The sequence below is a fragment of the Papio anubis genome, chromosome 6 (assembly GCF_008728515.1).
Source record: "Papio anubis isolate 15944 chromosome 6, Panubis1.0, whole genome shotgun sequence".
NCBI lineage: Eukaryota > Metazoa > Chordata > Mammalia > Primates > Cercopithecidae > Papio > Papio anubis.
Window position 1 is genome coordinate 157,654,821 of NC_044981.1, and position 14,370 is coordinate 157,669,190.

General features: G+C 51.9%; 1 protein-coding gene and 1 long non-coding RNA gene across 3 annotated transcripts in view; one reads left to right on the top strand and one right to left on the bottom strand.

Annotated features, from left to right (window-relative positions):
* Window positions 1-14,370, bottom strand: part of AGPAT4 (1-acylglycerol-3-phosphate O-acyltransferase 4) — a 139,797-nt gene that overhangs the window by 8,242 nt on the left and 117,185 nt on the right. For both annotated transcript variants that reach the window (XM_003898375.4, XM_017958448.3), the window contains exons 4-8: window positions 14,113-14,274; window positions 13,524-13,677; window positions 9,347-9,449; window positions 6,695-6,770; window positions 963-1,161 (exon numbers count right to left, since the gene is read on the bottom strand). In XM_003898375.4, the coding sequence (XP_003898424.1) occupies window positions 963-1,161; window positions 6,695-6,770; window positions 9,347-9,449; window positions 13,524-13,677; window positions 14,113-14,274 (694 nt within the window). The remainder of the gene's footprint in view (window positions 1-962; window positions 1,162-6,694; window positions 6,771-9,346; window positions 9,450-13,523; window positions 13,678-14,112; window positions 14,275-14,370) is intronic.
* On the top strand, window positions 1,157-5,352 carry LOC116275393. The gene is made up of 2 exons (XR_004184474.1): window positions 1,157-2,950; window positions 3,778-5,352. It is a non-coding gene; the product is annotated as an uncharacterized LOC116275393 (long non-coding RNA).

Here is a 14,370-nt window from a genome sequence, read left to right on the forward strand (position 1 = left end):
ATAGGAATTTACATTTGCTTGAGGCTGGAAAAAGCATGTGCACCAAATTGTCATTAACGATTATCTGGGAATTAGGCTCAATGGGAATTTTGTTGTGACACACTTTCAATTTTCTGCGCTTGCATATTGCTTGGGCCTTTTATAGTGAGCATACCGCATCTTTGTGTTTCACAGAAAATAACTGAGACCTGTCCATCTGAAAGCAGCACACGACCTCTGTGTGCTTGGACAATGTGCCATCTCTCCCGGGCTCTCCAAAGCCTCAGAGAGGATGCCAGGCTTGGGGAGATGGGGCCTTTCACAGGGAAACCCCGAAGTCTTCCTTGGCTCCAGGAAGCATGGGCCTGCTGTTCACAGGGCAGGAAGCAGGCACAACAGGCTGCCCCACCACAGAGGCAAGGAGCAGGGTGCACAGAGGCTTGGTGCCAAGAAGCAGCAGTAGCCCGAGAATCCTGGTCACCTGGGGCCAGTGCAGATGCGTGAAAAGCTCTGTCAGCAAGCATCTCCACTGAGTGTCGTCCACCTGTAGCAAAGGAGAAGCCACAGGCGCCCCCAGAGGAAGGCAGGGAGCTGCCCCTACGTCCCCACCGGCCTCCAGCACAGGGCTTTCTTCAGAAACAGGAAACGATGCCAGTGAGCAGAGCTGTCTGCAGGGGACGGGGAGGGAGCACTCGCAGCTGTCGGGGAGTGGAAGTGGCAGCTACATCACCACCCAAGAGGGAACGTGTGGAATCCAGCCCCAGGTGGGAGGCTGGACCATCCAGGCTGCAGAGTGGGTCCTGGGCCTGGTTCGAGGGCCTCGTACTCATCCTGAAGTCTAATTTTTCCCTGTGATTTGCAAGCTGAGCCTGCTCCTCATCCATGGCACAACTGCCTACACAGATGGCCTCGGTCCCAGCCCTGATGCCACCTCTCCCAGGGTGGTGCTGTTAGCACCCACCAGCCCCTTGCCCTCCACTCACCCACGAAGAAGACGAGGATGAAGCTGGCCAGCGTCAGGGAAGACCCGCTCCTGATCATGCTGACCAGGAACTGGAAGAAAGGGTAGAGCACCAGCGAGGCCCAAAACAGCCAGTTCACGAGGGTCCAGGGCCGCCGGGGGGGCACCATGGGCGTCTCTGGGAAGGTGCCCGTCCTGTAGTACTCCTCCTGAAAGGCATCCTGGGGGACAGGAAAGAGGACCCTCAGACGCCACACAGGGCTCAGTGGCAGGTCCCTCCCGAGGCCCTGCTTCCAAGATACATCGCAGAGATACACGGGTGCCACGGGGGCTCGGCAGAACTGGGGTCTGTGGCTCCTTCCAGAAAGCACTTTGTAGGCAGCTGCTGTCTTCTCAATGCTGCATCTGGTCGCCCCTCCCACAGGGGCACTGGGAGTGGCAGGGCTGCTGCAGCTGTCACTGAGTGCAGGGCGTGCAGCATGAGGCCTGGCGCCAGGCCAGGCTGGACTGGAGCTGGGATCCACCCTCTGTGGGCAGGTGCCTGCATCCCTGAGCCCAGGCCCCAGTGTGTCTGATGGGGCAGCAGTGCCTTCCACGACAGGTCGGCGGGAGAATGGAGTGGCTGCTGCCCCGAAGCTGCCCACAGGGGACACTGTGGAGACCCGACCCGCAGTCAGGAGGAGCTCGCCACACAGCCCGGCCCGGCACATGCCCTGCCTTCCTGGCCTCCACAGCCAGTTCACCTCGGCTCTTGCGGGGCAGCCCACCCACACCTACCACCCTGTTGGCCACTGGAGGGCTCTGAGGGCCGTGATTCAAGGCATCATGAATGACAAAAGCTTGTGGGCTGCTGGGTATGGCTCTCGGAGGTGACAGCAAACTCAGGACTGGGTATCCAGGGTGACTCTTTTAAGTGACTGTCAGACCGTGGAAAAGGTAAACAGGCTCACGTCCTTCCACTAAGCAGATTCTTAGTGGGAACCACGCACTCGTCCACGTCCACCCCCAGGGTGTGTGTGTCACGAGCAGCTTGCAGAGCAGCTACTCCAGAGCCCTCATGGTGCTCCTTGCAGTCCCTGGGTGAGAACAGGGGACTCTCGGCCCCACGTAAATGCACTGCAAAAGAACGCGGTGGCCCTTCCCTGGGGGTCTCATGTCACGGAGCTCCTGCTCAGGGACTGGGGCTCAGCCACAAGGAGCTGCCGGACATTAAGGTAGGGACCCAGGAACCCGACAGTCAGCAGGAGTGCTCAAGCGGCTGGGAGCTGGGCTGAGCCAGGACCTGGGGGGAACAAGGGGCTGTGGCACCAGGATTCCCACTGGCCCATCTAAGGGCAGGTCTTGGCCGTGAGGGGGGACCAGGGCAGAAGCCACCTCCAGGGAGCAGAGCTGAGCCAGGCAGCCACAGGGAGTTGCCCGGGTTGTATTGTGGGCAGCTGCCTCAGCCATTGTAAAAGCTGCACATGGCTGATAGCATGCACGCCACACAAAAACAGGTGTGGGTCACAGTGAGGCCCAGTTTGTGTCCCATGAACTAGCCTAGTAACGTCCCAGTTCTCTAAGGAGTCGAATTTTCTGAAAAATGAGCTTCCATATAATTGAAACTTATACTACCTTAAATGCTGAATATTTTCCTTTAACAATTTGAGATAGAAAAGTCTAAAGTATCTCATACTTCTCTTCTTTTCCATTCAGGGTGTACTGAATCATAGGCTTTCTTGGCCTCTCAGAGTCACTTTTCATACTAGTCCACACACTAATAAGGCCATTTTGGAAGGAGAACCCCCAACCCCTTCCCTGGGCAGTTCAGGTGCCTCTGCTCTGCCCTCGGCCCCCTGCAGCCCATTAACAAGCCTGGTCTGAAGTGTCACTTGTCGCGTGACTCTGCTCTTGGACATCGGCCAAGGGAAGCCATGGGGGCTCTCAGGGGAAGTCACATCATCAAGCAGTTGAAGAAAAATCGACGTGTGTGCCAAGCAGTGAGAGTGATCAGATGGTGGAGACAAGGAGGTGAGCACCATGACAGTCAGGAGCAATGCCCAGAGAGGTGGCACCCGACTCTGCCAGGGTAGGAAGCAGCACTCGCCTGCCCACCAGAACGGGGTGATTTTCTTATCCCAGGTTGGGGCCACAGGGCACCTGATAACTAGAAAAGGCGGGTGATATTTTGTGCCTTGTTCTTTTTTAAAAAAAAAAAAAAAAAACAGCTTTCTTAAGGTGTCATTTATATGCCATAGAACTCACCCATTTTTAAAAATGAGCAAATGTGGCTTCTGAAATTATTTTCCTTAACAGTCTTTATAGTGCTTTTTTATAGTAATATCACAAAGGGGAACTCACCTTTTCTGTCTTGTTTCCAGAAAGACATTTGCTAGGTCAAGATTTTTTTATTTGCACCTCTTGCAAGAAGGAAAAAGCACTCCCTTTTCTAGCAGCCGCAGAACTCAGAACTTCCCATTCACTTTATTTTTTTATTTTTTAAGACAGAGTCTCGCTCTGTCGCACAGGCTGGAGTGCAGTGGCATGATCTCCTCTCACTGCAACCTCCACCTCCCAGGTTCAAGTGATTCTCCCGCCTCAGCCTCCTGAGCACCTGGTATTACAGGCACCTGCCATCATGCCCAGCTAATTTTTGTAGAGATGGGGTTTTACCATGTTGGCCAGGCTGGTCTTGAACTCCTGGCCTCAGGTGATCCTCCCGCCTCAGCCTCCCAAAGTGTTGGGATTATAGGTGTGAGCCACTGCGCCCAGCCCTATTCACTTTAAAGTTTTGTGTGTGGTTTAAAACACTAACTCTCACCCCCTCTGCTCACTTATGGCCCCTGACATTGCCGCAGGACTTCCCATCAACCGTCGCGGAGAGAACAGCACGGCCAGCTCCGGCCAGACTCCAGGCTCCGGCAGTAGAATGTCCGTGGCCGATCTTGGTCATGGACCCATTTTGTAATAAAATTTGCCCCACAGGGAAAGGACTCATGTTTTTGTTTCTGTGTGTTACTATGTGGCACAGTATAAAGTTGGAACTGCGAAACGTAGTCACTGAATGAAGGAGAGTTGGTTTGTTTCCAGAAAGAAGCATCAACCCACAAGCTGAAGAGGACGAGATCCTACTGAGAGGCGACGGATCCCCGAACAAACACCCCCGGCAGCCCGCGACAAAGGCACTTGGGAGGAGGCGTGCAGAGGAGACGTCCACACAGCACACCCGCTCAGCTTTTCCAGGCACTCAGCTCAGCAAAGAAATTGTGTCTTAGGGCAGAATTAAGGAGAAGAAAGGAGGGAGAAAAGGAGGGGAGGAAGAACAGGAAAGAACAAAGAAGAGAAGAGAAAGTTGGGGAACAGAAAGGAAGAAGTGGCTTCTCTTAGTCAGCAAGTCTGGCAGAGAGAGGCTCTGTGAGGAGCACTCGCAAACCTTGGCCTCAGCGCGCGGAGATCACCCGAGTGCATGGCCAGGACTTGCAAAGGACTTACCATGGGGGCCAAGCCTTGAGGCTCCCTGCTGCCCTTCTAAAGAGCAGTACCCTTACAGTTTAAATGAAAAAACAACTGCCAGTCCCAAAAATGGTTCTTGTCCTTGAAGGCTAGAGCAGGACTGCACAGTGTTTTCCACGGGCCACCATGCCTGCACTCCGAGCTCTGCACCCACCCAGAGCTGCTTCCGACCTTGGCCTCCACAAGACGGCTCTGAATGTAGCTTTTTTTTTTCGCTTATTTCTCTTTAGAGACAGGGTCTTACTCTGTGCAGTGGCGCAATCATAGCTCACAGTAACCTTGAACTTCTAGGCTCAAGTGATCCTCCCACTTCAGCTTCCCCAGTAGCTGGAACTACGGGTGCGGACCACTAGGCACAGCTAACTTGTAAACTATTTTTGTAGACAGGGGTTCTCATTACATTGCCCAGACTGGTCACAAACGTGGGCGACCTCTGGCCACAAGTGATCCTCCAGCCTCAGCCTCCCAAAGTGCTTACTCCCAAAGGGATTACTGGCAGGAGCCACTGTGCCCAGCCTCACCTATTTCTTAAGGTGCACCATTAATGGCCAATTTGTAGTCCCTTCTGCAAATGTCAAATTACAACCTGAAGAAGGACTTTAAGTTAGAAATGAAAAGTTGGAATCTGTTCACCCCATACAATTAAGAAACCATGATAGCTATTGTGACCTCCCTGGAAAAAAGGGGTTCTGAGGTTGTAGGTTCAGCCTGAGAGCAAGTTCATTTGGGAACTGCTTTTTCCACAGAAGATCACACAAGGTCATGAATGGTTTCTCAAAGCCTTCAAACAATAGGAGTCCCAAATGCTGACAAGCAAGAAATATTGTGCATTTTTCATAAAGCTAAATCAGGTCAACTCAAAGGATGGCCCTGTTTTCAGAGATGATGCCTTTCCCATATTAAAGAGTATAATTGTGTCACTGGTAGGTGGCAAGTTTCTCTTATGCTTGGAAAGACCAGAATGTTGGCACACCTCTATTGGCTGCCTGCCATCCCCTCCCATTTTGCAGAAACTTTACCTGCCCATGAAATTGAAAAGTCAGAGAACTACTGCCCTAAAATCCCAAGGTCAAAATCAACAGAATTGTCTTTTGACATACAGCACACTTCTGACTGAAAGGGTGATCATTAAAATGAAATTCTACTTTGACAAGCTTGGTGGGGCACCCAGATTTGGGGCAAGTAAAGCTTTAGATCTAGGCTCCTAGCAAAACAGGCTGATACAGAAAGGAATTGTCCCTTGACGTCTATTCACCACTCTGCTTGGAGGAACCATGCACCACTTCCGCTTACTGCTCAGCGATCTTCTCGGAAGGGAAAAGGGCCAGCCTCCCAGGTCCGCTCACAGACACATACTGCTTAGAGAACTCGGTGTCGTCCCAGCCCTGCACCGATAGAGAAATAGCCTGGGCTCCAGCACCTGGCTTTGATCGGTGAGCTGGAAAACTGGGTACATCACTTCATCCTGTGGACCTTAACTTCCTCATCAGTAGTGTAAGAGCTTTGGAGTAGATGATCATTTTGAGAACCCTTTCCAGTTGAACACTATCATTTAAATGTAAACATAGTTTAGAGGAAAACACCCTAAGAGACTTTAATAAGAAGGAGATGTGCCTCTTGGTTTACATGATGACCACAGTTCTGCCTGAATACAGGAGAGGAAGGGCCCATTGAGAAAAATCTCCTTTGCCTTGATGGATTTGAGGGCCCACATTTATTGATTTGTTTGTGTGGCTCTTTACAAAAGAGGCTCATTTTCTAAACCTTTTCTTAGCATACTCTTCTTTCTGCTAAAAGTAACATTTTAGGCCAGGTGTGGTGGCTCACACCTGTAATCCCAGCACTTTGGGAGGCCAAGGTGGGCGGATCACGAGGTCAGGAGATCAAGACCATCCTGGCTAACACGGTGAAACCCCGTCTCTACTAAAAATACAAAAAATGAGCCAGGCGTGGTGGTGGGTGCCTGTAGTCCCAGCTACTCAGGAGGCTGAGGCAGAAGAATGGCGTGAACCTGGGAGGCGGAGCTTGCAGTGAGCCGAGATCGTGCCACCGTACTCCAGCCTGGGTGACAGAGCGAGACTCTGTCTCAAAAAAAAAAAAAATTTGGCTATGTTCTTTATTTCCAAGAGAGGGTCAGCTCCGGACTCATTAATAACCGGCTCTGTGAGGTCTCGCCCGCCGGAGAAAGGCCTGCTGCCACACAGCCGCACGACGCACCCACAGCTGCAACGTGAACAGACCCCCGGCACCCAGTGCACTGACCTTCTCCTGGTAGAGCTTGTGCAGCCAGGCCGAGCACCTGTCATCGTCTTCAGGGATGTCTTCCAGTGGGATCCTCCTGCAAAGGCAGAGAGCAGCTAGCAGGGGGGAGGTGACACCCACCCCGCAACGTATACTTTCTAGTAACGGTGCTGCCATTTTTTGTTTTTATCTAGGTAGCCTAAATAATGTGGAAGTGAAGAGAGTAATGCAAGTGATCGAAAGAGGGGGCGTTCCACATCCACACTGGAGAAACACAGGCCAAAATGCAATTATGACCCATGAAGGAACAACCCAGGGTCCAATTCAATAGCATAGACAGATGCTGTCAGAACAGGGGACACTTGCCTCATTCCATCTTCCCTCCCAACTCACAAAAAGGCCCCCAAAACCTGATATTTGCCTCTTCCAAAGAGGACAACACTGCCTCAGTTTCCACATGAGACAATCCAATATACACAGAATTGATGCATCAGAGACAAGATCCTAGTAATTTCTTCTTAGTCAAGTAACCGACTTACTGGTAATGGCAGATTATCTCCCATCAAATGATTCCTGTGGCCTCTTGGTTAGCCTTGAGGCAGACTTTTTCTGCAAAGGTTTTGACAAGTCAGTGATGTGGATGGTGGGGAATTAAAGTTCTCCCAGATGCAAGTAGCCAGGGCATCTTCCCCAGGCTCCATGGCTCGGACAGGGATCCAGAGTCACTGTACACTAGCGATAGCTCGGAGACTTGGGTGGCTGTGGGGACTGGTGCTGGCAAGGGCTTGCTACTCGATCATTTACAAAAAGCCCATACTGAACACGGGGAGGAGTCACTCTGCCACCTTTGCCGTTCCTACTTGTTCTCAGGTTGTTAGCTCTTGTGATTTCAAGGGATGTTCATTTATACTCAATTTTGTCCATGTCAAAGTCTGCATCTGGCTTGATTTCCCAGGTCATTTCACTCCCTTCTGTGGCCTAAGAATATCTTAGTAAGAAGATTTTAGAGCTTATCTATCACACTAGAGTCTGTTAAGAGAATAAACGATGGGATTCCATCTTATAACAGATTATAGTGAGCGACTTCCTTTTCAAGGCAGTATTGTACAGAGGTAAGTTTTTCACATAATTAGAACTTACCCCATAAGCTCCTCCGGAAATATCCTTTCACCTTTTCTGTTCCTACGCGCACTGTACTTCTGTGAATCCTCTACTTCTTTGCTCTTTGATCTACTCTGCTTTGGAAATGAGATCTCTCGAGTCTGCATAATATTTCTTTATTTGGATAGTGGGAATGTAGTGAGTTTTGCCCTTTTCAACAACTTGACATTATCGCCCTGATATTTCAGTGCTTTGTACTGACGTGTGTTCAGAAAAATGCCTCCATCATTTTTAATGGGCAGCGACGACAAAAAGATGTGTGTTGAACAGCATCAATGCTAACCTTCCTCTGGGGTCAAGTGTGTCATCTGGCTTCAGTGAGCGAACGCGCCAGTATCATTTTGGTGCTGATTCTCACACACGCTTTGGAGAGTTGCAGCTACCTGAGAAGTGAAATAATCTTCTACATGTCTTGGGGTTTTCCCAAATAACTGAGCCCAGCTGGTCACTGAGTGGAGCTCCTGCCAGCCGTCAGCGAACATGGGGAATAAAACCTCACTTTACTTCTAGAAGGTCTAAAGGTCTCCTTCAGGCAAGTGGGTGATTCTCCTGCCTTCATATGCCACAGAACTGAGTCACAGGGCAGACTCTCGCCTGCACCATCAGACAAGAAGTCAGTGATGATGTCAATGCTGTCCTATTTTGATGGGAAAGCCAGAGTCATTTTTAGATCAGAAGCTACTTAACTTTGGCCGCCAGTCCACCAAAACATCTCCCAGGAAAGCTGGGACATTTGGTGTGGCCTGGTGGGAAGGTAGGGCCCCTGGATTTTCATGGGGCTGTTTGTAATACGGCTTCTGTAAGGTCTTGAATCACAAGGTTATACGCCCCTGGATTAGTTCTCCATTGGTGGGCATTTCGGATTCTCTTGATTAGCATTCAGAGAAGGTGACCCACAGCACAACAAACCAGTCCGGTCCCTGACCCCTGTCACTCTGGGGTTTAATGCGTGAATTGCCATTGTGTTTACTATCTGCTGCACCTTCCAATTCTGTTTCCCACTGAAACAGAGGTGTTCGGCCCATTCTATGAGCAAGGAAGGAGAACTAGTTTGACTAATATGTTCTAGAAGTGTCTTCAATAAAATCACTAATAGCCTGGAACATAACACATAAGTAAGACACTGCAAAAGACTTTTGCATTTGTGTCTAGACCGCCTTATATAAATACACATCTGTGTGTATTCCATATAGCAGACCCATCGCTCAAGGAAAGTGTCAATAACATATTCTCGTCACACCAACACCAAAATAATTATAAAATATGGCCTTCCATTTGTTCAACCTGAGCTCTCGGAAATGGAAGATTACAGAGGATCCGGAAGGAGCTGGGATGGAAGGAGATTTCAGCAGATCATTCTCAATAGTAGGATATGTCAAGTTCAATGCAAAACAGACTGCAAAGGAGTCAGTGTGACCCAGGGATCCCTGGAAGAAAGTCTCTAGGTCATCTGTGATGTGTTTACTTTGAAACGGGCACGGTCTTTTCTGGAAAGGAAACCATTCGACTTACCTAACATACAAATCTGCATGGTATTTCTTTCCGTTTAGGACTCCCAGCAGTGTTGGATTTTCATTATTTCTGAAATTGAGTGTACAGTCATATACAGCTGAAACTATAAAAAATAAAACAAATACAAAGCAGTATATAGCGTGTGAACCCAATTTTGTTCTGTAGATACACACATTGGAAGACAATAATCAAATGGCTAACTGCTTATCTAGAAATGGTGTGGTCGGATTTTTCTTTTTCTATATGGTCCACATGTTCTACACTGAATGTGTATTATCTTTTGTAATCATAAAATCCCACTAGAACTCAGTAATAGAAAACAGGGTCATTGCTGAAGCCAGGTCACTTTTTCTATTTATTTATTTATTTTTTTGGAGACGGAGTCTCACTCTGTCACCCAGGCTGGAGTGCAGCGGTGCAATCTTGGCTCACTATAACCTCTGCCTCCTGGGTTCAAACAATTCTCCTGCCTCAGCCTCCCAAGTAGCTGGGGTTACAGGCACCACCACTACGCTCAGCTAATTTTTGTATTTTTAGTAGAGATGGGGTTTCACCATGTTGGTCAGACTGGTCTTGAACTCCTGACCTCAAGTGATCTGCCCGCCTCAGCCTCCCAAAATGCTGGGATCACAGTGAGCCACTGTGCCCAGCCCAGATTGAGCCACTGTGCCTAGCCCAGATCACTTTTAAAGCAGTACTGCAAAGTCAGGTCTAGAGGTGCCACAACAATGACTTGTAACTTTCTAATGTGCCCAGCCTATCATTTCCGTCAAGAAACACCGAAATGTAAACAAGTGTGGATGATAAGAAAAATTATTCCAAAGGAAACTAAGGAAGTGTCTCAGTTACAGCAGCATAACCATTCTGTGAGCATTATTTTCCCCTAGAAAAATAAGACAGCTACAAATTATCCTAGGGTACTGATGAGAAACTCCTTAAGGAATTGGATCGTACTCAGTTGAAGCTTCTTGGATCAAGGGATGAAAGAATATAGGAAGGAACGAGTGAGGGAACAGAGGAGATAAATGCACAGTGGAAACTGGCCACTTGCTGAAGTGTAAGAGCACCAGACGGTAGGAGCAACAGGTGGGAACCCCAGCAGCTGTCACCTTTTCCCACCGGTGGGATCTTCTCTTGGGCAGCTGGGGCTAGGTCTTGTCCTGGAGAAGGGAGCCTCTGTCACACAGCTGCCGAGATGACAGAGGCCAGGCACTTACTGCAGGGCCCAGCACATGGTTTGTGTTCAATAAACGATGAGCCAGCTACTTCACTGGGAGCTTTACATGCGTGCATTAATAACAGGAGTGGGAGAATGGCAGGAAGGAGGAAAGGCACTTGGTCTGATTGGGAATATGCGGAACCAAGATTCAAAAACAATAAATCACCATCTGTTTTCTTCTACCTGCTGCCTGACCACTGTGCGGGGTCTGCAGGTCCACTGTCTGTGCCAGCGGGCAGGGGTCCTCCTGATGGCCTGCAGGAGAGCCTGGGAGCAGGGCCCGGAGTGCCCGAGACCACTCGCCCCTGCCTTAGGGCTGAAGGCGGGACTGTTCTCCTGAGCCCTCCTGAGGAGAGCTGCCTGGTCAGGGCTGCTGGGAGGGAACCTGGATGCTTATCACATTCCTCAGGCATTTTAAAGCATAAACGGGTATCTACAGGAACAGCGGATCAGGCTGTGTGGACCATGACTGTAGTGTCCTAGGGCTTCCTAGTAAGAAGGGGCCACAGAGCTCACATAGTTCAGTGGTTTTGATACCTCCTTTCCTCCGACCCGCTCACACAGGGGCCCATGAAGACAACAGAAGAGGCTGACTCTGGTTAAGCAAAGGAGGGGAGAACCCCCGGGTTCCCCAAAGAGCCGCCTAAAAATCAGTGACCTGTACAACTGTCTCATTTTCCAGAGGAAAACCTCAAAAAAAGCATCTTGAAAGGAGAGCCAGCCTGATTCTAACTGCAAGGCGCATCGGAAGGAGTGACAGCAGCGACTGCCGGCCCCCACCAGCCAGGAGCAAATCCCAGCTCACCAGGTACTGGCTGAGTCACACTGTACCCGCTCCTTAACTTCTCTGAGCCCCAATGTCCTTATCTGTGAGCTGAAAGCAAAAAGAAAAAGGAATCTACCTTCCTGAGTCCTGTGAGGACATCCTACATGTACGGTGCGTACAGGGCCTGGCATGTCAGATGCGCCCGAGACCGGTGGTGGCTATTATTGGAGAGAGCCTTGTTAACTCCGTGATGAACAGTATAGAGCTGGACGGCCTTGCGAGGCAAAACTGAGGCAAAGCTCAGTCAGAGAGCCGCGCTGGTCCAACCCAGAGGGGACGGATCAGGATGAGGACACGTAGCCCTGCAAGCTGGGCAACCCCACCAGGGGCAGAAGGTGAGGTGTGTAGTGGGAGGCAGAGGGCCCCGAACAACAGCAGCCTTTGATCAAATGTTTATCATGTGCCAGGTGGGATGCTGAGCTTTTTATCCAGCTTTTCTCATTTAATCCTCTTTGCAACCCTAACAGATTTTACAGAACTCAGAGCAGACTTAGGACCAGAGAGGTAAGGTCACTTGCCCAGAGTCACACAGCTGGTCAGCAGAGGAAAGAGGATTCAGTGAGGCCTCCTGATCAAGTAGCCCCCAGGGTCTTGGCGCTGCTGGACAGTGCAGAGTGCAGCAGCCTGGGAGGTGGAGCAGGGGTCGAGCAATGGGAGCATCCTTGGCCCTGGGGCCCAGGGTTGGTGTGGAGGCAGGGACTGCAGGGGGCAGCCTAATTCTGACCCTTGGGCTGAGCCCAGAGCAAAAGACACATGTAGGCAGCTGGTGCCCCTCTGTGCCACCGACCTTCTAAGAGGCTGGGCAGAGGGGAAGGAGCTTGGAGGCGGCTGGCCTGGTGGGCCCTCAGTTCTGCAGGCCCAAGTTTGCTGCTGAGACTCCAGAGCCTGCTTTTCTCTCTTCTCTCTGGGAGTAAGAGCTGCTGCCAGGATGTTGTGGGGATTGAAGGTGACACTGTGTGTGGCGTGCACAGCATTGTGCCAATAGAGGTCATCAAGGAACGCTGGTGACCAGGAGAAGGGGGGATGAGGAAGCAAGGGAAGAATGTTGGGGAGAAGAAACTGGTTAACAGGGCTAAGGGCAGGGCAGGCACACAGAGGGGAGAGGGGGCCGGGGCACAGCCCACCTGGCCTGGGTTCCTGCAGCCCCAGAAGGAAGCGGGGCTGGCGCTGGCCTGGGTGCACGGGGGTATGTTACACAGGCAGAAGCCAGCAGGCAGTGCTGCCCGGGGCCTGAAACCACCGCTTCAGCCACTGGGTCACCTGGGGACTTTTAGAGGTACGATTCACCAACCCTGTTGCTCCAGAGGTCCTATAGGGGGTCGGTCAGGGCTGGAGAAACCAAGGGGCCCCTGATGCAGGCCCGGGGAGGAATTCGGGCCCCCCCTCTCCTTTGCCTCAGAAGGAGGAGAGGAGACAAGAGGATAAGGCGGAGGAAGGCAGCAGCGTGGGGCCGGAAGCCGCATTCGGCTGGGCTCTAGCTCCCTCCAGGAAGGAACCAGCTTCACCTAAGTGCTTTGCCTGGGAAGGAGCACAGGAAGCTGCCCCCGGGCCTGCAGCCCAGGGAAAGGGCCAAGGGACTGCGGGGGTGTGGGGAGGCCGGCTGCGCAGAAGGCGACAGAGGGTGTTTCTAACTGGAGACAGAAGGGTCAAAAAGAAGACAAAAGCATGACGAGAGGCCAGAGGCAAGTTGTTGCTATTTCCTTCTTATCAATGGCCATTGAGGGTTCCAGACTCCGAGGTCAGCTGCGACAGACCACAAGGTCAGAGTTCAGCTGATGCCAATGGGTGGGCAAGAAATGACCCTAAACCCAACTGTGCTGTCTTGGGCGTGCAGGCCTGGACCCAGGTTACCCAATGGGCCATCCAGGCACCCAGCACATTTGCACAGCAGAGGGCAGTGCTGGCCCGGGCACCCCAGGAAAGGCAGGCACAGGCCCACCCCAGGTGCCAGCCAGGGGTGCAGGGGCCATTTGTCCTTGGTTCCCAGTCCCAGAGACCAGACTTGAGCAGCCACTCTGAGCTCCTAGCGTCAGCCGGGAAGTGCTGGCAGGAAGCAAGCTCTGCCCATCCAGAGCTGGCGCTTGTCTTCCTCGCTGCCGCGGGGAGGCCCAGGGCCACGCACTCTTCCTTACCTACATTTCTCAAGCTCCTCACGGTGATGGCGAAGCCCTTGGTTCGCGGCAACAGGTGGTGCTTGAGGCGAGGCAGCCCCTTGGCCCGGGCCACTTGCATGCTGATCTCATGTTTCTTCTCCGTGAACCGCGTGCCCTCACAGTGGATCAGGAACTGAAGGAAGGAGGCAGGAGTCACACACAGCCCCACAGTCACACGCGGCCCCAGGGTCACACACAGTCCTGGGGTCATGCACAGCCCCAGGCTCACATGCGGCCCTACAGTCACACACAGCCACACGATCACACACAGCCCCAGGGTCACACACAGCCCTGGGGTCACACACAGCCCTGACGGTCACACACAGCCCTGACGGTCACACACAGCCCTGGGGTCACACACAGCCCTACGGCCACACACAGCCCTGGGGTCACACACAGCCCTGGGGTCACACACAGCCCTACGGCCACACACAGCCCTGGGGTCACACACAGCCCTGGGGTCACACACAGCCCCACAGTCACGTGTCCTGTGGAAGTCACACGGGGGTCCCACGGTCACAGTCCTGCAGGAGCCCTTGGGACACAGCTGCTCTGGTTGCCTACGTACAAAATATTTCTCAGGGTAGTCCCGGAGGTGCTGCAAACTGGTGGCAACCGTCTTGCGATCCTGCTCCCACTTGCGCGAACAGAAGACCATCTCGGTGAAGTACCACATCCAGCCGATAATTGGAACGTAGGCCAGCTCTTTCTTGGCCAGGACCTTGGAGCCCTGAAACAGAGGAAGGAGCCCAGGTGCCCATGAAGGAGACATCACAGCCACCTCCCGGGGCTATTGGAGACTGAAGTAGAAAAAGAGGAGGGGACA